We start from the raw sequence: 24,499 nt of genomic DNA on the forward strand, positions 1-24,499 counted from the left end.
CACCAAATCCCACAGGCTCGCTATGGCACCAGTGCAACCACCCTGATGGGAGGACAGGATCTCACCATACTGCTCAGACCACTAGTCCACTTGGTCTGGCAAATTGCTCCTGACAGCAGCCAATACCTGAAGGAAGGAGTGAAAAAATATCCTATAATTTCTGTGGTTATAGTGTGCATATAAGGCTTGACCTGGCACGCAATATCTCTGTAAATTAGGTTTGGTTTCTGTTCTTCTATACCTGGCCTAGACATACATTTTGCTAAGAATCACCAATTTTAACCACCTTGTACTGTACGTTTTTAACTTGATCTATCCACGCTGCCTCCAAGTTCCTCTGCTCCTTGCTCAGTCCATATGTCCCAGCCACGTGGCAGCCCTCTCAGAAGCCTTATCACATTCATGGCTGCTTCACTATTGCTACATCACCAAGGTCTGATTTATTACCTGTAATTAGCATCAGCTTCAGCCTGTGGTCCAGTTTGCTTATTCCACTAGAACAGTTGTTTCAGAGTTGTTTGTTTTTTCCCTTCCCTAGATATATTAACTTGCTTTTGTCAAAGTGAAAGTAATTTAGTTGCTTTTTTTCATTATTTCTAATTCCTCCCAAGATTTTTTTTCGTATCTGCAATCTCTTCTAGCATAGTATCATCTGCAGAGTTTGTGGATGCACTGCTGGAGATCATTAATAAAACATGAAACAAGACCTACCTAATGCACATCCCTCAGGTCCTCCTCTATCCACAACCTGATATGCTGCTCTTTATCACCACCTTTTGCTTTACTCTTCGAGCCCATCTTCAGGCCACTTGACAGTGTTCACATCCAAAGTAATCTGAATTAATCTGGGGGTAAGATTTCATGAGATGCTATTTCAAGTACTTCTCTAAATTCTAAATCCATCATAACTTCTAATTTCCCTCCCTTGTCTAATTTCCGTGCATGTGTGTACATACTAGCTGTGTTTGTTTGGCAAAAACTGTGTACTCCTCTGTTACTCCTTGTTGCCCATGTGGCCAAACTGAAGGAAACAGGGATTTGGTAAAGTGGGCTTTGTGAGTTCAAGTATCCATTTTTTGTTGAAAAACAAAACTTTTTTCTACAAACAATCAGTTTTTCTGTAGCAAGTTGGATTATAAACTTTTGTTTTGCCATGCATGTAAAGCATTCCTCCGCAGCATAAAGTAATTTTTGCATTGACACTACACTCAGGTCCTTTGGGATATGATCAGCCTCATGTTTAAACATCCATCCTCAAACAGAAATGTGGAGCGATGCACACTGCTGTGACAGAATGCATTCATTGCTTGTATCAAACGACTCATGGACATCAAATAACATATCAGAAATAAACAACCTTATACAGCAAATGTGATATTGAGTCCGCATAAGCTATGTTCACCTAAAATCTTTGTCTATTTACAATAGGCAGTGTTCTTTTTGGTGTTAGAATCTGCCAGAGCACGTCTAACTGAAAGTTACCTTATTCTGCCATTAGACTAATCAATAAAATAAAAATTATTTAGAAACTCTCAGCTTCACTGCTGATGCCTAAGAAGAAAGTAATTTCCTTATCTCTTCTTTTTTCCATTTCTCTCTCTCTCTCTCTCGTTTTCTTTTGGTTTTTCTTTTTCTTTTTTTTTTTTTTTTTTTTGGTTTTTTTAATTTTGAACACCATACAAATGACTTCCAAATTTTCAGGAACAGTTGCTGGTTTTAATGATACACTGCAGATCCTTGTCAATATCTCTGCTGCTTCACACTTTTATTTCCTTAGGAACACTCGGATGAGTACCATCTGGTCCTGGTGATTTACTGTACTCGAGTTACTGAAGTTGCTCCATAACTTCCTCCTAAGAGACTTCAATCTCTGTTATAAGGCCACACTCTGATTTCCTGTGAAAACTGTCCTTGGAACAGGAATTTCTTCATCATCCTCTGTGGTGAAAGTGGACACAGAAAATTAATTGAACTTTTCTGCTGTTCCACTATTTCAGAAGGGGGCAGAGTCACTGCTAGGTAGCCTATGAGAGCTGGGGACTTACAAGGTGGCTTTTTTCTTTCTTTTCTAGAAAGATAGATGCTTTTTCTGCATCTCCTCCAGTAACTTTTCTGTTCTTTCATTTCCAGTGTGCACTATATCTCAGAGACATTTTGTTATAACTGACTTGATTGTGCTCACAGATATTCTGAAGGAGGAGCTTTGTCTTTAAAAAGTCACACATTTGGTATTTCTAGTATAAGTGTGCCTGAGACCCCACTGGCTTTTCCACAGTTTAATAACCACACTTCCAATTTGGAAAAAAACGTTTTTTCCACTCTTGCTGTGTGAAAAACCACAGAAACAATGTGAAAGCAAACCACGTGCAAAATAATGAAACAGCCTGTACACAGTGTACAGTCAAATATGCATAAGGCCCAATCCAAAGCTCAGGAAAATCAATGGGGGGGTCCACTGACGCTGATAGAATTTGGATCAGGCCCAAAGTAAGAGCACTGTAAAACAGAACGAGTTTTTTGTCTCATTTCACAGCTATAGTAATTGTAGGTGTTTTTTGCAACAGTAGTAGGTAACAAATTTTCCAATAAAAGTGTGATTTTTAAGTTGACAGTGTCCCTTTAAGCTTATGCACTTCTTCACATAACTATGCCAGATTTACTCTCCCCTTTCTACTTTTTCCTTGCTCAGAGGTATATGTACCATCTGTGCATCTAATATGGTGCTCTTAAATAGCCTCCAGAGTGATTCAATGCTTCTTTTTTCCTTTTTTAAAACTTTCTCTTGCTTAACCCTTTTCCTCATTATTTCAGAGCCCTCTTCATCAGAGCTCCTCATCCTCCCTTCCATCAGGATAAGTTACCAGAGTCCAGCACTGAAATTAGGAGTGTGGTCACCTGTTGTTTTAAGGCCTGTGCATTAGACAAAACCCAGTAAAGAGTTAAGTGCCTTATCAAGGCATTGATATTGATAAATGGAGACAAATGGAGGCAGAACACTCAACCACTTGACAACAGCTAATTAAAACCAACCGTTACTAGCAAATGATGAAATCATTCAAGCCCATCACCTCACAAAGATCTAAGTATTCCTCTTTCTGAATCTCCAGAGTAATCCTCCAAGACGCAAATGATCAGACTTATTACTGGAAGAGTTCAAGGTCAGGTTGCACGGCACTTTGAGCAACATGACCTGATGAGAGATGTCCCTGATCATGACAGAGGAATTGGGTTGGGCAATCTCTGAGGTACCCTTCCCTGCCAAACCACACTGTGGTTCTGTGGTATGTAGTTCCAGGAGCTCTCAGTCACCTGATTTGGTGAAGCTAAATTGAAAATAATAAGATTAACAGAGTTTTTGTTTGGTTTACAGCACTGTGGGTTTCCTATTTGATTTGACAGTCTGAATTTCAAAGGAGGAAAGAGCATGTAAGACACTGAGTAGCATTTGGCTACTGCTAATGTGGGCTAACTGAGCCCCTTGATAGTTTCACATGCTTCCCAGCGTAGCCGCACTGGGCTGTTACACTGCACTTAATGATCCTCTTCCATGCAAAGCCCAGCAAAGAGCCTCTCTGCTCTGCTCTCAGGGCAAATGGGTGACGACGAAGCCACGTATCCCTCCCAGGCTGTGCAGGCAATCAGAAGGTTGGGACAGCAGGAAGGCCTGGCCACCACCAGCACCTCCCACCCAGGTGCCCTATGTGCAGTCAAGGCTGGGCCGGCCACTGCTCCTCAGGCAGGAGATGAAATAAACCAAAACCATCTGAAGCACTGCACAGGCACAAAACCCTCCCACCCCCAAAACCATCAGACACTTTATGACTGTTTCTAAAAATTATTAAACAGATGAGTACATTTACTTCAGCTACAAAATTGCATCCAGGCTGACAATTTGCAGCATATGTTTACTTTCAGCCCAATTTAAATTCAAATGGGTGACTTATAAATGCTTGGGTTTTTGACAGAGAGCAGTCTGTAATTGAACTTAGCTGGCCAGCAAACAGTCTTCTACTATTGCAGAAATGATTTTCTAGAGGAAAGATATTTGACATTTTCAGAATTTTGCCCTATAAAAACTACCCACCCAGCTCCTCCAGCAAATTTAACACTTTGCACATCAAGTACGACTTGATATATAGCGAGAAGCTGACTTTAACTAACAACTTCCACCAGCAGATTTTCCTGTTCATCTGGGAGCTTGTAAGTTATAACCATTTGGCCTCCCCTAGCCCTGTGGAGATTCATGAGGCCAGATTCAAGGTGAACGTGTGTAAGGGTTTCTTCCATCTTCTCATAAACCAGCAAGTGTTTGCAAACAACGCTCAAGGAGTGAATCTTTCCTACCCAGAAGAGGACAAAAGACACAATGTGATTTATTCCTTTGGTCTGTCTGAAACAATTTCATCCTTGAATTTAACCCAGGATTTCCATGCATGAAGGAGAGGGAAGTCACTGCTCCAGAACAGCAAGAGAGTAAATATAGACCATCGGCTGTCAAAAAACCTCATAACTCCACTGGATTGCCATCTCACCTGCACAAATTACTCAGCCACTAGCTGATGTTGGGGAATACTGCAACAGCAATATGCGCTCCCAAGAAACTTTAGGACCAGAAATGATGAAATTTCTGTCATTTGCTACTTAAAACTATATAACCTTGTAATACACCATTAATCTTTTCAGAAGCGTGAGCAGGGGTTGTCATTCACAACATTCTTCCTAATCCAAACATATTTTTGAAAGCCATATTTGCTTAATTTTGCTTTTTAAACAAAAATATAGATAGAGAAAAAAATATGCAAACTACTTTTTCAATATTTCCCTAAGTTAATGAGCTGACTGGGAAGTGAACAGATGCATTAAGCCAATAATTTATTCAAATGTCATGATATTTTTGAACAAACACATTATTTAATATGCATTTCATTATTTACCCGGTTCTTATTAGTGTTAATGATTGATGTATTCATCACGAAATGGAAAAGTAGCATCAAATATAATCTGCACGAATTAGATTCTCTTTGGATATCTACCCTCAGTTTTCATCAGAATAAGCACTGTTTTTGATGCTCTTTTTGTATGGATCGTGTGGAAACAAAGCTGGAAAAGCTGGAAGGTGCATAAATTCACATGAGGCCAAGGCAGCTTGGGTTAAGCCAACGCAATGCGAACTGGAGTGCAGGGGAGGGCAGTATTTTATTGAGTGCTTGTCTAGCTTGCATACACTGCAGCCAAAGGGGTTCAGAGGTAAAGTAAGCACCCAAGTGTATTCTATCTGCTCATTTTCTGAATGCATTGTTGTTGCACATCTAAAACTCTTTAATCAAAAATCTCTTGGTGATGTAAAAATGTTCTGGACACAGATCATGAAGCAGATCTTGCCAAACTTTTTAATGAAGTAAAATGCCTGTTTTTCCCCGAGCGTCTCCTTCTCCCCTCCAAAAATCCATCTAAGTGATTTAAGGCCTCAGTAAAAAAAAAAAAAAAACTTAAGGTTTTTTTTAGAGAAATAGCTACCAGCAATCCTTCTTCTTCAGTCATTCTGAGATATAACTGGTTGAGAGAAATTTCTTACACATTTACAGCATCAAAGTGTCATAACATCTCCCTACTTAAATCCAAGTCATTGGTTTGAACTGTGTACCTTAAAAGCATTTCTAGTCAAGTCCTAACGTGATTAGTGGTATTTTGTTGTAATGTCTGCACATAAACAAAATCTGCTTCTGGCATCAAGGAGAGATGCCACTGCTGAAGCTGTCCAGAATCGATGAGAGGACACCTCGCGTAAGCCGGTCGATTCATCTGAATCTAACGCCTGCTGTCCAAGAGATAGCAGATTCTCAGGTCCTAATTAGCACATTCATCTTGATAAAGCCAGAGTAGCCAGAATGAGACACGACTGATGTAACGCGACACGGTGGTTAAAATTAAAGTGAACACGCCTTTTAATTGGATTGGATACCTGCTAGTAATTCAGACAATGGGAATTTGATTCAAATTTATAGTATTAAATGGCAGCAGATGGACAGTAAAATGTCCACCAAGTTTGCAAACTGACAAGCACGCTGGTTCGCCAGATCCCTCCATTAAGCCTTTGGTGGCATCAGTCAGGTGCTGATCCATTTCACTGTTAGCAATGTTAATATGTTTTGCTTTGGTGCGGGTGAGCAGTGAGATATTCTGCCCACTGGTTTCTGCAGGTTAGCTTGGAATTTCAATTTCCTCTTCTAACCACAGAAAATCTTCCCTCTGGTTTAAGTAAGAGTTTTATGAGAATTCTGGCAAAAAGGCCAGCTGATAACAGCTCGACAATGACATCTACTCTTTTCTCTTTGACTGATGATAGCCATCTCTTTCACAGCTAAAAATTTGCTTTATATTTGTGTCTGCTCCGGATGCTTGGTCACTGCCTGTGGCCTTTTACCTTCCACCTACATAATTTAACAACATCCTCTGAGGGATGATGCTTTCTTTCCCTCTCCTTCTCCAGATAATTCCTCAAAGAAGTTTGCAACTGTGCCCCACGCTCTAACTATTTCCTCTGCCGATTCAGCGTCTCATCTGCATTCATTCATCAGCACTCATTTATATCTTAACATAGCAATCACAGCTATGGAAATGTTTGTCATCTTTTCCCCTTCCACCTTCAAGCCTTAGCAAGAAACCTTATTAATTGGCTTCTGTGGCAAATATGCATATTTGCACCTGCATATGCACACACAGACCCGAGGAGACACAAGGATGCATGCACACATCCTACATAAACCCACACCAGCACAAGTGACACTGCAAACTGTTCATTAAACCTCACTTCTCTACTGCTCTCTAAAGCCAGACACAGACACTTGCATGCAAACCAAGTAGGACACCTGCTCAGCACTGACCTTTCTGAGCACCTAATTAATACAAGTTAAAACTCTAGGAGAAATAGGTTTTCTATTCAGAGCCCCATGTGTTTCAAAGCTTATTATGGAAAAGGAGTGCAAAGGAAGACATAACAGTTATGCTTTTTTGTTAGGTTTTTATCTTTTTTTGGAGGGGGCAGGGGCACTATTTGCATGAAGATGTGTCAAGCAATTTTCCAAGTTTCATGAATGATCATCATTTTACAAATTAAGTTTTGCAGGTGCCTGAGAAAGAGACAAAAGAAACATTTTTTGCCATTACTCATTGACTTAACAGAGAGATTGTTAATTATTTCTTATGCACTGTTAGGCTGCATAATTAAGCTTGAAATCAAGAGAACTTTCTATGACAATCCTCAGTAATAATTCTGAGGAATGATAGCTTCTGTTTACTCCCAGTATTCAGGATATGTTTGTATATACATGTTCACAGTAATCACGTTGTATAATATATATTAATTAGCTGAAAAAACAGTTCAGACAAGAGTACTAAGGCTTTATGATGCCATGCACAGATTATTGTCTCGAAATGTAATTTGAAATAGTTATTATCTGATGTAACAAAACAGAGGCCTAAATAAATGTGAATGAGCTCCTGCAGCCCCACTTGATCATTAACTCTCATCCCCACTGCACAGGTGGGCCTGAAGAGCAGAAAATCTATCCTCCTCAGAATTTCACCCCCACCTCAGAGGTGGAAATACAGCTTAATGCTTAGGAGAGCAAAGCCACATGCCATCTTTGTGGATAGTCTGCACCAAGGATGCCTGGCCCAAGCTTGCATCCAGGCTACTTGACAGGCAGAGGAGGCAGCTTTTCCCTGCATAAAGCCAATCGCAGCAGGTGCCATGGATCTCCATCTCGTACAGGGGAAGCAGCCCCACCATTTACATTTTCATGCCCCTGAATAGCAATTTGCTTATGCTTTTTGCTCTACGTTTTTGTTTATTCGTGTAAGTGAAATTTGGCTGTGCCATATGCACAAACATCTATCATCTTTTTTTTCCTGATGGTATGGCAGTGCATATTAGAGACAAGGCCAAGAATAAAATACTGGCTGACAACCTCGCAGACACTTCCTATCCAAGGTCTTAGTCAAATCAGGAAAGTTATGCTGTAATGTGACTGTGAACAGAGTCTATAACCTCTACAGATTCAGTCCTCGTGCTAGGTTTGGCCATTTGGTCATAATAAATTTGTTTTCTGACCCATTGATTCAATAAACTTAATTTCAAAATTAATCTTTTTCAGGCTTCAAACTCACCGGATCCAATTATGAATTCAATAGTTCCTCTTAAAGTTAATATTCTGAAACTTGGTGGTCTAACGCTTTTTGCCCTTATATGCCTCTTTGGTACTTAACTTTCTATTAGTTGACCTATAAAATTAAATCTCTTAGGAAGAGAGCACCAAAACGACTCCTAATCTTAAATCTACTCAATTCCAAACATTAGTATGAAATGTTCCCTTTCCTGAATCACTTGCTTTGAATTGGTGTTATTATGCACAACCAACGGGTTCACGTGCTAGTTCATTATCTATATTTGACTACGCACACTAGACCAAACAGGAACAAGAATTCAGATTTTGGTTATTTTTGTTTAGTAGTGCTGGTGATAGCTGAAGGTTTTTTTACATTAGATATAGTCTGAACACTTCACTCTCTGCCTAAAGGGGTGAAAAAATCAATTTTTTCTTCATTTATTTCTAGTAATATAGATAAAATTACAGTCTGTGGGGAGACCCATTATAGTTGCAAAATATATATATTTCTATTCTTGCAAGGCATGGTTGCTAGTACAGATAATTTTAAATGGTCATGACTGCAGGATACCCTGGACAGAATTTGCATTTCTTATGAGAAAAGCGACTTCCAATCATGCAAGCCTTGCTCTTAGAGGCCTGGGGCGTGAGAGGCACAGCTCCACCATGACAAGGCTCGGGGGACAAACGCACATCTCCAGGGCCAGCCAGATGCTTGCTTAGCCCAGTGCAGTGCTGCTATGTCTGCGGTGTGAGAGGGCTGGGGAAGGAAGCATGGGCTGTGAGCAGCGGCTGTCCACCCAGCCTGGGGCTTTGGGGGCACTCATGCTGCTCTTTGGGCTTGCATCAAGGCGATCTCACATTGGTGTGCAATGCTCCTGCCTGTTAATAGGGTGATAACAAAAATCCTAATTCTGAATACAGTAATTGCCATTCAGGGGGTAGATAACAGACAGGGTTACTTAGTGGCAGTTTGAGACACCAGCAATGATTTATTCTTTACTGTTTAAACAGTCCTATCATTGTAAGTAAGTGCTTATCATAGCACTTCTCATCTGGGGGAGAGAGGGAGCACTGCTCAGCATGCTCCATTAGGAAATTCAAGCCTTAAACCAAGTGACCACAAAGTTCTATCAGCTCCCTGAAATGCAGCAGCTGTACATATTTAACGTAACACAACCCCATATTGTTGCAGAAGTCTGCTGTTTAAAACACACATAAGGCAGGTGAAACGTGACTATTTCACTCCTCTGTTTGAAAAATGAGAAAGTGTGGAGCAGTGTAACTTCTCAAACACATAAATAAGCATTAGGCTCGTGGAGGAGACAGGTATGCTGTTGGACTAGCAATAACAGATTAAAGGTCAGCGGTTAAATCTGAAACGATTGCAACCTTGTTTCTTCAATCTTGTTCCTCAGCACTCTGCTCTATTACTAACAGGTCAAGTGCAAAATAAGAAGCATGAGAGTCTGCTGAAATCTCCCATTCCTGCTTTAATTCAATGGCAGCATTTCCAAAATATTCTGTTCTCTGATCATTTAATGCCGTCAATATGTATGCAGTAGGTAGCTATGGATTTCCCTTTTTACGTCAGATTCTGTGTAGTTATTGATTTCACAGGTGCAAAGAGGGAGAAAATTTGATTCACTAGCTTTCTCTGAAGCAGAGACAATGTAGCAACCAACATTATCAATTTTACATTATCTTGCCATGTTTTGCCAAGTTCATCCATGTGACATTTTGTTAATTTGTGAAGGATAGGGCATTTCACTGGGATGTCATGGTATACTAAAATATTAATAACATTTGTCGTTATTTGTACATATAAAAAATAACAAATGCTATGCATTTCTGGATGAAAAGATGCTGGAAATATCTAGAACTGCTTGGCTTCCGGAAGTTAACAGGGGTGTAGGAAAGGGAACCAGTGGGAATAAGATGCTCTTATTTGTCCCTCATCATAATACAAGGACAACAAGGTATCCAAAAAAGAACACAGGTAATAAATTCTAACTTAGGTAATGGGGAACTTTTTCATACATTGCCTGAGTGATTGAAATCATGGCCATAAACTACTACTACTACTGATTCCTATTACTCAAGGTTTAGTAACAGGTTGAACTACACCTATGCTTTATATTAATATGTATTTATTTTAGTGGGGGACCTAAACCTTCTGTTTCAGGATCTAGGCTACAAGACTAGAGACAACATACCATCAACTGGTTGTACTTTCTCAAGGTTTCCTGAGTTATCTGGTGCTCATCACTGTAGTACACACAGGGCCACCTGACTAGGATCACTTGCAATGCTTTCGCTCTTAAAATCTATGAGGGCAGCTCTGTAAGTAATACCTCCTATTGTATTATGTTGGCCCAAAATGTCAGAGGTGGATGTTGGTGGTATGGCAGTAGATGGTAAACCTTTCCAGCAGTATTCCATTACAAGTTATTGCCGTGTGACAGATGGCAGCAGAGGGGCAATCTGGCACAATGGTGTCTGACATGGAAGTGTGTATAAAGCAAAAGCACATCATGCAGAATTCCTCCATGCAGAAAAAATGGCACCCATTGACACTCAATGCCTGCTGAGCATTGATGGAGATCAAGCAGTGGGTGTGAGCACACTGAGGTGGTGGCGCGTTTCAGCAGTGGCAACAGGAGCATGAAAGACATGTTCCAGACAGCCATGTGATTTTTATGAGCACGGAATGTGTTGAAAAAGAGAGTTTCATAGCTGAGAATTTCCTCTATTAAACAGTGTTAATGTGCTGTTTGTATCTGTTGTAGTTTCCATGGAAATAAATAGGAGGCATCACTTTCAGAGCAACCTACATATACAGCTCATGCCAATTTGAGACTCAGAGTCATGGGCACATTATCTGAGTGTGATCCGGATCCTGTTATACCACAGTGTCATACACACAGTTAGAAACACTGAACTGCACATGCATACATCTACATGTGTGCATGTACATGGGAGCTTGTTCTGAAAAGACGAGCATCCTAAGAGCATGTATTTCCCTCTTCTACGTCTCTAGAAAGAAGGACATAAGCACCACTCCTGGCAGAAGGCTCCACATGATTTTAACTTGCCTATCTGCTCCAGTAGACATTATGAGCTTGATTCTCCAAGACTGCCACTGAAATTCCACTCTACTGATTTTTGCAACCTAATTCTTCAGGCACTTTTTGTTGTTGTTGTTTTGGCAGGATGATGTGACCCAAATTTCTAAAGGAGGGTAATTTGTTGTAACAGTGAATCTTGAATCTAGAATCTATATGTACTTACGTGTTATTCCCAAGTATTGAGAATACTAGACTTGGAGAACTGAATTTTGTGGCAACTTGGCAGATTTTGAATGTTTTGTAACACGTGGGAAAACAGTACCATTTAGAAAACCAAAATTTGAAGGATTTTTTGAATAATAAATATTTGTAAGACCATAAAGACTATCCAAAGACTCCTCTTGCACTAGTGGGTACCAAAAGGCCACAGTTACTTTTTCAACAACTACAAATGCTGGAGCATTCCCACGTTATTTTTCTTTAAATGGCATTTAGCACATACTGCTGCAGAAAGACAGCTGCTGCAGCAACCTAGAGGGCATTTTCAAGCACTGTACTTCAGTGATTACAGCAATTTTTGTAGGCATTCAATATTAGGATTACATTCTAATTTTAGACAAAGTTAAATTTAAATTGAGTAGGAGGGGTTTTCATGGAACTTTAGATGTTCTAGTATTGCTTACCTCAAAGAAAATTGTATACTGCCTGAATTTTGAAGCCATGATGATGTTATGAGCCACAGCACACTTTAAAAGAGTGAAACTACAGCTCACTAGCATCAGGAAGATGTCCTCTGCCACAATGGGACACAGACTTTGGCTTTAAAATCACAGCCATGATCTCACTGCCATGGGTCTTGGTGACACAGCTCCCACTGCCTGGTAAGGCTGAGGCTATCACACACAGCCATCCTCTGCTGTATTTGCGCGATGCCTCCTCGTAGTGGTGTGTGTGCAGCAACCATCCTGAGACCCTGAGGCCAAACTGGGACTGGTATACTCCTGTTAATTTTTATCTAAGCTCTCAGATTCTCAAAAACAAAAACAAGAACCCAAGCATCAAGCTGAAGGGAACTGAAAGAAACAAGGTTAGTAAAGGGCTGACAGTCCAACAGACAATACAGATGGAAAGTGAGGGACTGAGTGAAACAGAAAACAAAAGAAAAGAGCTCCTGTTAGATGCTAAATGAGACCCAGGATGGGCCTATTAAAGCTATGTCTATGCAAGTTACATCTTTCCTTATTTCTCTTACCTTGTTTCTCTTGAAATATGCTCTTCGGCAAGCTGCAAAGCACTTCTCGCTGCAGAAGCATTTCACTTCACTTCCCATACTCAGGGAATAGCGCTTGATTCCAACTTTCTGGCACCAGGCACACATTATTTGTACATTTGACACATCATCTTCTACAATAAAAATATAAGAACAATGTTTACATGAGATGCAAACACCTTCCTCAGACATCTGCACACTTACTCTTAGCGCAACCAGCACTGGCTCATCTTATTTCTAACCTCCTTACGGTCTGGGAATAGAAACGTGCCTGCCTGCCACAGGCAGGCAGCTGGTGACCTGTGCCAACCTGGCTCAGTAGATTAGCAGAGCTCCTAGGATGGCTGGAAAAGATTATTAGCTTAAAAATGGTGCATTGCTGAAAAGCTCTGGAAGCCTCGAGAGCTTTTTTTGCGTGTATAAGGGTGCACAATTCTTCACTAAATAAGCAACCCAGTGCAGAGGCTTAGTAAGTCCTACTGCCTTGCTCTTGTTGCTTACAGCCCTGTGCAGTGAGCACTTGGGATATTCTGCTCAGCAAGCTGGTGACAAAACACACCTGGGTGGTACTGCACCAAGACAGGTCTCTAACAAAAGCTCTCTTTTAAGTAAGAAAATGAAACATGCCCTTGCAGTTTTGTTTTTAAATAATGACTGATGTACAAAACTAGAGCTTTCACTGAAACATAGCAGTCACCAAAACCTGCACTTGAGCAAGAAGGGAGATGCAGCACTGGTGGGGTCTGCCAGGTTACTTCCCAGTCTTTGTGCTCATTAGCCAAATTGTAATTCGGAGCCCATGATCCTCTTTCAAGCTCCTCTCAATCACGTGCTACAAATATGATGTGTATGCCTTCTGAGATGTACAACTGGAACACTGCAAAAGTCCTAACAGGGTTCTTGTGCATTCATCATCCTCACCCCACTTCACAGGCAGGGAATGGTTAAGCCTCTTAGCAGATCACTACGGCAAGTTAGAAGGAATCTTTTGACTTAAATTCAGAATTATTCAGTTCTGATGTCCAGTCTATTGTACGGTGTGACCTTTCAGTTACAGGCAGCTGCCATTGTCTAACTGCTGGAAGAAAAAATTCCCCAAAGACTAATTGTTAAAGCAGTGCTTCATCCCTGAGCCACGGAGAATTCATGGCTTAGAGAGTCTGTCATGCAGCCATCCCATTTCCCTATAAAGGATTTGTTTTTGAAGCTATGCTGTCATCGTTCTGTAAAATTATTGGCAAACTAATTTTTAGCGGAGTGATTTGGCTCCCTTCCCCAGCTCTCATAACTCAGAACTACGTGCTGCATTTTATTCACCTTAACGGAATAAATATTGCCAGTTTAATAACTTTTTTCCTTCTGCAAATTGTGTTATGATTTATAGATACAAATAAAATTGTACAATGTAAAAAAAAAAAGACCTTTTAGTTTTAATCAGACTGTCTACCTTTAGAGCTGTATTTAAGGCTAAGTTGTAATATAGATTTGTGCTTAATGCATTTTATCATTTACTCTTTAGAGCAGGATTTGCCAATATTATAAATGCTGTAATATATTGAACATCAAGGGAAATCACAACAATTTGGAAAAGATAACCACCAGCTATACAGAGGGAGAAGAGGTCTGCAAGCACCTCCCTGCACCAGCCTGGAGCTAACTATCCCAGATGGGCACAGCAACATTCCTCACCATTATCTTGACCAAGCTTTCACAAAGGAGCCCTGATTCGGCTGCACCAAAATAAAGCAATTCCTTACAGGCTGAGCTTGCCCTCTGAATACACCATGACAAGTGGAGCTCCCATAAGCCAAAGGAAACAGCCAGCAACCCCTCATTTCAGATAACAGCAATATATTCTCCTACTGACAAGTATTTTATCTCCAGAAAGTAGAAGATCTACTAGAGATAACATTTTAACAGCCTTGTTACTGGTGAGAAAAACTGTCATTAATAACAAAAGAAAATTACAGAGCTGAAAGAGAATTCACTGGCCAAGTAGGTGCTGGAGCACCTTGTTTTGAATCAGGGTGGATCATCATGGGCATAGACCTGAAGGAGAAGCACAGAGCTCTGCCACCGGGATTCCCAGTAGTTTTCATGCACAACCTAACAGGGGAGATACCTCAGCTACCATTCAGCTCTGACCACTGACACAATGTTGACTGCCTCCTGTGGATTGCACAATTGTCCAGTTCCAATTACAGAGCATCCCAGCAGCAATTGTGGCAAAGGCCACATTACAACTTCTCTGCATTAGGTTACGCAGGAGAGTAAAGCTCAACTCACCTCCTTTCACAAAAGACTCCCTTTAATAAAGACTCAGGCAAGAAGAGCAGAGGGCAGGCAGAGGCATGTGCTCTGTCAAGCTGTGGTCTCCTCATGCCCTGCAGAACTTCGTCACTACCTCGAGGAGAACCCTTTGAAGCAGCATTGCTTAATTTGTAATCCATGGAGCTGGCAGTCGATAAACCTGAAGGAAATGGCCCAACATCTACCTCTAGCTGCTGCCTGCACCTCCAGGAAAAGACAGCTGATAACCAGAAGGCATCATCAATATTAATCAAAATGTTCATTGTTTTGAAAAGGAGAAATGTGAAAGGGAGGGAAAGAGACTGCCTAAATACAAAGAACTTCAATTATTTCTCTATTCCACCCCCATCTCTCACCCCCATAAAAAAATAGTTGCACACCATATAGTCACAGAATCACAGAATTGCAGAGGTTGGGAGGGACCTCCAGAGATCATGGAGTCCAGCCCCCTGCCACAGCAGCTCCCTAGCCCAGGTTGCACAGGTAGGCGTCCAGGCGGGTCTGGAACGTCTCCAGAGAAGGAGACTCCACCACCTCTCTGTGCAGCTGTGCCACTGCTCCGTCACTGCACTGGGAAGGAGTTCCCACGCACATCTGTGCAGAACTTCCTATGCTTCTTCAGTTGGTGGCCATTTCCCCTCATCCTATCACCACACACTGCTGAGAAGAGTCCAGCCTTGTCCCTTTGCCTCCCACACCTTAGATACTTATAGACATGGATCAGATCCCCTCTGATTCTTCTTTTCTCAAGGCTGAACAGACCCAGGTCTCTCAGCCTTTCCTCATAAGAGGTGTTCCACGTCCTTTATCACCTTTGTAGCCCTCTGCTGGACTCTTTCAAGGAGATCCCTGACTTTTTTTTTTGTCCTTTTCATAATAACAGCAATAATAAAAGTAGATGCCTCTTCCATTAGTTAAGCATAGAAACACTGCAACATGAGGATGAACTGCATATAGCCGTGTAAAGCAGCCAGCAAATAGCAGTACTTCAGAAGGGGGCAGAGGGCATGCAAATTTTTGATGCAACCTCATCTTCTTGTAATGCAGTTCATCAGATGAAAAAGGAAAACTTCCAGTATCATTGACTAATTCTCTATGGACCATCAACAAAAGTACTGTGCAGCCCAGAAGAGGCAAATTTGCTCTAAAACTAACTCCTTTTAGCTTCCAGTGAAGCTGAGAACAACAGACTAAAGCGCCCATTCCCAATGGGTACAGAGCCACGCCACACAGCTGATGCAGCAGGATAAGTGGGAGACAGCTGTGGACAACCATAATGGTCCAGACCAGGCAGTGTGCTTTCCTTCTTGACACTGGTTGCAGCAAGGATCTGAGCAGAAGCTGTGAAAGCACTTGAGGGATGTTTCACTACAGAGCATTAGGCTTAGTGACCGGAAAAGAGGACTGCTACGTTAACAGAAAAGTAATAGCCCATGTATTTCTACTATTGCAATCCACAGCACTGGGAAGCAATAAGCTTAAAAATCCATTAAGATTGTGCGAAATAAGGAAAGCCAAAGACCAGTGATTTAATTGCAATCTTCCTAAACACAAACTGGAATAATCCAAACTCAGTAATTCAAATCTACCATTCACGATTACTCACACTTTTTCACAGACCTTTGTCTCATATGGCCAAATTCTTTAAAAATCACTTTACCAGACTCTCATCCTTCTTTCAGGAAAATGTATCAAATCCCAGTATCTGCAACACTCAGCAAGAAAAACCTGGGACAAGAATACAGGGCAGCAGGGAATTTCGAATTGAGTAGCTCAAGAATCTTCCTTCTAAATTTCTTTAGGTCAGGTCTGCACTAAGAAAGCTGCTTCACAATAATTACATGGGTATACTACATCGGCAGTGCTCTCCTGCATACACAGACAAACTTTGCTGGCAGTCTTGCTGTGCATATCAACTTGAATGACATGAGCTCACCCCAACAGCATGCCCATGTCCATCATATGAGCTCGCTGGAGCAGCTCTGTTGATGAAGATCATCCAGCATCACTTTCAGGACTCACATAGCTGGGCTGACGCGTGGTTTGAAGTACAAAAATAACATCTGCAAGTCCTAGGATAGATCTTAGAGGGGTGACAAGGTGCTGGAATGGGTTACCCAGAGAGGCTGTGGATGTCCCATCCTTGGAGGTGCTCAAGGCCAGGTTGGATGGGGCCCTGGGCAATCTGGTCTAGGAGCTTGATATAGTGGTTGGCAACCCTGCCTGACCAGGGAGGCTGGAACTTGATGATGTATGTAAGTCCATGGGGCCAGATGATATGTATCCAGGGATTCTGAGAGATGGCTGATGTGGCTGCTGAGCCACTCTCCATCATATTTGAAAAATCGTGGTGTTGGGTTATATCCCCAGTGACTGGAAAAAGGGAAACATTACTCTCATTTTTAAGAAAGGGAGAAAGGGTGACCCAGGGAACTACAGGCTGGTGAACCTCACCTCTGTGCCTGGGAAGATCATGGAGCAGATCCTCCTGGTTACCACGTTAAGGCACATACGAGACAAAGAGGTGATCTGAGACAGCCAGCACGGCTTCATCAAGGGCAGATCTTGCCTGACCAATCTGGTGGCCTTCTGTGATGGAGTGACAGCATCAGTGGACAGGGGAAGGGTGACAGATGTCATCTACCTGGACTTCTGCAAAGCATTTGACATGATCCCTCACCACAGCCTTCTCTCTAAATTAGAGAGGTACAGGTTTGAAGAGTGGACAGTTCGATGGATTAAGAACTAGTTGGCCAGTAGCAGCCAAAGGGTTGTGATCAGCGGTTCTATGTCTGAGTGGAGGCTGATCATGAGTGGTGTCCCCTGGTGGTCAGTCTTGGGACCAGTGCTCTTCAACATCTTCATCAATGACACAGATGATGGAATTGAGTGCATATTGCTGAGGCAAGTTCGCGGATGACACAAAGCTGACTGGCCCAGATGATACACTGGAGAGAAAGTAAGCCATCCAGAGGGACCTGGACAGGCTGGAGAAGTGGGCTCATGTGAACCTAATGAGGTTCAATAGGGCCAGGTACAAGGTGTTGCACTTAGGTTAGGGCAATCCCAGGTATTTATACAGACTGGGGAAGAACTCCTGGAGAGCAGCCCTGTGGAGAAGGACGTGGGGGTCCTGGTGGACAAGAAGCTGGACATGAGCCAGCAGTGTGTGCTTGCAGCCTGGAGGGCCAACTATATCCTGGGCTGCATTAAAAAAGGGGTGGCCAACAGGGGGAGGGAGTTGATTGTCCCCCTCTACTCAGCTCTTGTGAGGCCTCATCTGGAGTACTGCGTCCAGCCTGGGGTACCCAGCACAAGAAAGATGCAGAGCTCTTGGAACAAGTCCAGAGGAAGGCCTCTATAATAATCAGAGAGCTAGAGCACCTCTCCTCTGAGGAAAGGTTGAGGGAAATGGGCTTGTTTAGCTTGGAGAAGGCTCTGGGGAGACCTCACTGTGGCCTTCCAATACTTGAGGGGAGCATGTAGACAGAAGGGGGAATAACTGTTTACATGGGTTGATAGTGTTAGGATGAGGGGGAATGGATTTTATACTAAGAGAGGGGAGATTTAGGTTAGATATTAGGAGGAAGTTTTTCACTCAGAGGGTGGTGATGCACTGGAACAGGTTGCCCAGAGAAGTTGTGGATGCCCTATCTCCAGAGGCATTCAAGGCAAGGCTGGATGTGGCCCTGGGCAGCCTGCTCTAGGGGTTGCTGACCCTGCCCATGGCAAGGGGGTTGAAACTAGATGATCTTTGAGGTCCTTTTGAACCCGAGCCATTCTATGATTCTATGATCATTTTGAAGTGATAACAATTAAGCAGCTGCATTCTTTTTCTCCCTGTGGGCTTGCAACTTTATGAACTGCTCTTGTAATATGATGAGGATGTTCTCAGATTCATCACACCTATAAGAGGTAGGACAAAGAAGAGCTGGCATACTGACACTGAATAGGAATGGGAGAGCTTTCAGCCGAATATCTGCACTGCTATTCTCTGTAATCACATCAGGTAATAGAAAGACATATTCCTTTCACGTACAGCACAAGACCAGAATTTCCAGCTTCTCATTTCATGAGTTCTCCACTCTTCATAGGAGGCTTCATAAGAAGAGCTATTGTGAGAGTTAAAATGCCTTGCTTTTAGTGCCTTTGGGTTGTGTCATTACATGTGGAGGAATCACACCCTGCACCCACTGCTCAGATACTATTCAGATACATCTCCTTGTGGTTTTTTGCCTGTGTATTTTTCATAATGAACAATGCAATAAACATGGTGTGTTTGCAGTGTTAAATCATGTTCCCAAAGGGAGCAGTTTGTATAACAAGATAAAATTATCACATTATAATAACTAAATATGCATCAGTCTAAAGCATGCTCCAATTAATCATCAAAAGTTTGCACCGCCTCTTTAGGTCTTAATTAAACAGAATGTTTGGTGTTTTTTTTCCTTTCAAACCAGTGTGAAGGAGCTGCAGAAAATTGTTCCTCTTAAAGCCAATGAGCAGCAGTTTAGACTAATCGATCTTATATGGAACCATAATTTGGAGAGATGGGGAAGAAGGCGAAGAGCACAATAGAGTAAATCCATCATGGATAGCTCTGTCCCTTTATCTAGGCAAACCAGCACGGCCTGCAGTGCTTAGCAGGCTGATCCTAAAATCCCTGCAATTCTGGAGTTAAATCCCAATCAGTTTACTAACTTTAAGACTGCAGCATTCTGCTAATACTGTTTTGAACTCCCTGATATGCATTTTCAACTTTAATTCTAGTTTAACGAATCCAGAAATGCTAAATGCAGACAGAGCTCTCATCCTGAAGATTATGATGATCCCTGGGCAGGTGTTCCTAAACCTTACTTTCCATATTTGCTTGCAACAAATTCAGCAGGAGATGTTCTATTGTCCCAGCAAGAAAATATTACTCCTGAAGGTGCCCACCTGCAGTACTGAGAAAGTGAGTGAATCTGCAGGGAATCTGTGCCTTGGCTGCGGTTGTGTTTGTGACTTGATATAGAAATATTTCAGCACCCTACAGCCCATCTCCTCCTAGCACACGAGTTTCCTTCTACCACAGTTATCAACAGCCATGCATCATCACTACTGCTTCTTTATTTATTAATTAATTTATTTTAAGCCTGAGTTTCCACCCCACTGCATGTCACTTGACACAGGGAGTATGGATCCCAGTTATCCCCCTGGAAACTATATTAAGGCATATGTGAGATATGGAGGTGATCTCCAACAGACAGTTTGGCTTCACTAAGGGCAGATGATACCTGACCAATCTGGTGGCCTTCTATGACAGTGGTGGCATCGGTGGACAAAGGAAGGGCAACTGATGTCAAAGGCAAAACCTTTTGCACAGTCCTGCTCCACATCCTCAACTCAAAATTGAGAAAATAATGGATTTGAAGGGTGGACTGTTGGATGAATAAAGAACTGGATGGACGGTCACAGCCATAGGGTCGTGGTGAATAGCTCTATGTGCAGTTGGAGACCAGTCTTGAATGGTATCCCCTAGAGGTCAGTCTTAGGACCTTCTCTGCTTATGAAGAAGTGATACTGTTTCTGACAGATTCTTGGTGATATCAGGTAGGCCAACAGACACATACAAAAAGAAGAACTGAACTCACTCAGCTGGTGAAGGGGATCTCTGGTTATATAGCACTCCTTCACAAAGAACAGACTAGGTCCAGGCTGGCCCTTATATGAATCCAAAGTAGCTCCACCATGCATTTACCCCTTGTGGTCATGCGGGGAGCACAGATGCAAACAGTGTGCCTGTGCTCCCTAGGCCAGCCACACTCCTTCACCAGGTGCTTAGTCACCATGACCTAACAGTTGCCCTCCAGGATCAGGGCTCTTTAACATCTTTATCAACAGCCTAGACAGTTGAATACAGCGCAGACTCAGCAAAACTGTCAACAACACAAAGCTGAGGGGTACCGTTGACACAATAGAAGGAAGAGATGCTATCCAAAGGGACCTGGATGAGCTTGAAAAGTGGGCCCAAATGAACCTAATGAGGATCAACAAAAGGCCAAGTACAAGATGTTGCACTTGGATTGGGGCAATCCCAGATGTCTATACAGACTGCAAGAACTCCTTGAGAGCAGCCCTGCAGAGAAGGACTTGGCAGTTCTGGTGGATAAAAACCTAGACATGAGCTGGCAGTGTGTTCTTGCTGTTTGGATGGGTGACCAGCATGGAAAATGAGGGGACTGACTCCCTCTACTCTGCCCTGGTGAGGTCCCATCTGAAGTACTGCATCCAGCCTGGATGGACCCCCAACGTAAGATGGAGAGCAGTTGGAACAGGTCCAGAGGAGGATCATGAAGATGATCAAACGGTTGAAGTACCTTTCCTACAAAGAAAGGCTAAGGAATCCGGTCTTGTTCAGCCTGGAAAAAAGAAGGCTGTATAGAGATCTCATTGTGGCCTTCCAGGACTTAAATGGAGCATATGAACAGGAGTGAGACATATTTTTACACAGTCTGACAGTGACAGGACAAGGGGAAACAGTTTTAAAATAAGAGACAGGAAATTTAGATGAGACGTTACAAAGGAATTTTTCACTCAGAGGGTGGTGAGGCACTGGGACAGGCTGTGGATGTCCCATCTCTGGAGGTGTTCAAAATCAAGCTCGATGGGACCTGGGCAGCCTGATTCAGTGGTTGGCAACTCTGCTTATGGCCAGGCTTTGGAAGCAGATGGTACTTAAAGTCCCTTTGAACCCAAGCCATTCTACAGTTTTCTGGTTTTCTGGGGGGAAGCTTAAAGAAGAGAATCAACTAGAACGGCCCTTAGCCCCACGCTGGGAACTACGTTCAAACCATCAGCACATATCTTCAAATTTTACAGCTCTTTTTATTACTATTTTCAAATGGAAAGATGCAAACCTCCCTTTTCAAAGAAATTAGATTGTAATGTGACATCTATAGCACCAACAGTAAATGTTCGCTGTTTCCACTGCAATAGACCAGGATTTCATAATAGTTAGCTCGGAGTTATCAGTTGGCTCTCCTGAAACTCAGATTTTCCACTGATGGCAACCACATAGCACACATTCAGATTCTGTTAACCCAAAGCAGTTCCTGAGGCAGATGTTCCCAAGAGAGGCAGAAGCACTGTTCCCATCATTTTCCTTATATCCAAGATGCTTTATCTGATTAAACTTAAATTGTAAAAATGAACAAATGTAACTCATGCAACAGTTCCACAGAACCCTTTGTTATAGCATTTCAGTGCTGATTCTCTAAATAGATGGGGTTTGTAACAAACTCAGGGTATAAAAAGTTCTTTGAAAAAAAAAGTAATTATGAGAGGAAAATTAAAAAATAGGGCTTACAACAGAAAGCTTTTGCAGCCATAGCCACAGAAATACCTCAGGAAGTCAATAAAAGAAAGAAGAGCCCCTTTAAGTTTGCTATGCTACTAAAAATATCAAGTGTCCCACCTGTTTTAAAAAAATCATTTGGGGGGAACCATGACTTGCCTATGTTTTCAGTGTCTGTGTTGAGGACTATTTTCATGCATAGTTCAGTAAAAACTGTACACATAACCAAGTAAAAACTGGCTTCGAGGCAGATTTAATACATGCAAAGAAAAAAGCACATATTTCGGCTTATGGAGGTACAACTCCCCAGGCATTGTTAATATATGCTATAAAAGTACATACATATACTTTGTGATTTTCCTTATAGCACAAAGGAAACACTTTACCCTCCACAGAGAGCAAAAGGCATCAGCAATGGGCTATATAGGGCAGGCATATGAGCAAATACTGACATCTTAAAACACAGACACTAAAACTCTACAATCAGTATAAATTAGATGATGTTACAAACCGAAAACAAAAGAAAGTGTTTGAAGAGTAGTGACTATGATTGTGCTGTGGTCGTCTTTATTAGAGAGCTAAGCCTGCAGTTACAGAAATTGTAAAATTGTTCAGCAACTGGAATAAGAGTTGGAAAATACTGAAAAAGGATCCAGAGTGCAGTAAAATGAAAGTCTCCACAATATATAGGCTTAATTAGATCTGATAATACGGCCTTTATTTAAGGGAAATTGCCACTGGGTTCTGTATGGAATAAGACTTCTTGGTAATGCAGCCGTAGAACCAATTCCTTGGTGAATTCAGACAGATAATCATGGGATTCGGCTTTACTGCCCTGCTAACTACCATTTTAAAATCTTTTATGCTTTTAGATCCCTCCAATATAATTTAAATATTGATAGAGTTTACAGCACGCAGCTCCAGAGTGTTCTTCAGCCTGGGACTCTGCCGAATCCCATGTGCTGTATGGCTGATGCACCAAGTTATTCATGTGCACCTACGTGTACTGAGGATTGTAAACGTTGATTCTAACATAATGTTAAGCTATAATGCAGAAAATCACTCATTCCTTTCTATGAAGTACCTCATTACTCATTTCAGTCTTTGAACATGCCGTTTCCTAGCCTGTATTACAAGGGACGTAGTGCTAGAAGTACTTCTGGCAGTGACCCCCTGGCAGTGCTGCGCAGCAGGGAGCTGGGGCTCATTTGTAGTGCTGCGGATAACAGATGTAATTTGTACACTGCACCTACATGGGGGAGGGAACACTTCTGCTGATGCCTTTGCTCGAAGGCCAGGCTAAACAGCAGTCATCCTCCTCTACCAAAGCACTGCCACAAGGCTCTCAAGGGAAAATAAACCAAGGACCAGGCAATGGAGACACCACATCCTGCAGCAGGTGCCAGGAAGGAGGAAGTATGCTTCTGACTGCATTTAAAGAGTTCTTTTGCATTCTTCTTTTGCATTCTTCTAAAACCAAAAAGACTAGACCTTAGCTTACACGCAACAACAGACAGCCACGCCTGTTGAGCAAAAGGGCAGAGTCACCCAACACGCTCCCAGATTTCCTCCCTGGCACTGAGAACTGCAGAACACAAGTTAGGATGGTTGGTACTGATTACTGTGATCAAATATCCTGCACTACCGTGGAGGTATTTTTATTTCCAAATTATCCCTAGCTATTGCATGTCTTTTCCTTGCCATTTCTGTGTAATTAAAACAATACTTTCTTTAGGCTGTTTTGGGAAAAGCAAGATTCTTTTAACACCAAGCAGAAATATCAGTTTACTGCAATGGGTTGTGCTTGAGACTAACCCCTGAAGATCACAGAGGACCTGCTGCCTCCACTAGCAGCTGCCATCAACCTGCTGCAACCAGTGGAGGCAGTGAGGAACGCTGATCAGCCATCAGAAGAACATTCATTACATCAACGTTCTGGAGGCTACACTGGTTGCACTATCTGCTTCCAAATGCAAGTCAGATGGCTGATGTTGACTGATAAAGCCTGTTTCGATCTGTCCGCTGCATGAGCACGGCCTACCTGCCTGATGGTGTCAGCAGCTCTGCCAAAGAGGAATTTATAACCTCCACAGACTGGCCGCAACCTCAGTCTGTAGATGTTCCATGCATCACTATAGGGCCCACACATTTAACTCAGCTTATTTGGGTATAATCTTAAGGTACTGCAAGGAGATGGCACCTTTATCTTTATAGCTTTTTATATTTGTTTAGATGACATTCCAGTGTTTTCTAGGACCGTATAAGCAAATTTTACTCAATATCTCATTTGATGGAAACAGAAAGCGCAAAATTGTCTGGAGATGTATTGTAGTCATACTGCTCAAAA

General features: G+C 42.1%; 1 protein-coding gene across 3 annotated transcripts in view; it reads right to left on the reverse strand.

Moving 5' to 3' along the window:
- SOBP (sine oculis binding protein homolog) overlaps window positions 1–24,499 on the reverse strand; it is a 112,041-nt gene that overhangs the window by 73,551 nt on the left and 13,991 nt on the right. For all 3 annotated transcript variants that reach the window (XM_065735435.1, XM_065735425.1, XM_065735444.1), the window contains one exon: window positions 12,489–12,640. In XM_065735435.1, coding sequence (XP_065591507.1) covers window positions 12,489–12,640 — 152 coding nt within the window. The remainder of the gene's footprint in view (window positions 1–12,488; window positions 12,641–24,499) is intronic.

This window comes from Cyrtonyx montezumae, unplaced genomic scaffold (assembly GCF_038088225.1).
Source record: "Cyrtonyx montezumae isolate F1298 unplaced genomic scaffold, pur_monq_1.0 scaffold_0, whole genome shotgun sequence".
In the NCBI taxonomy this organism is placed as follows: Eukaryota; Metazoa; Chordata; class Aves; order Galliformes; family Odontophoridae; genus Cyrtonyx; species Cyrtonyx montezumae.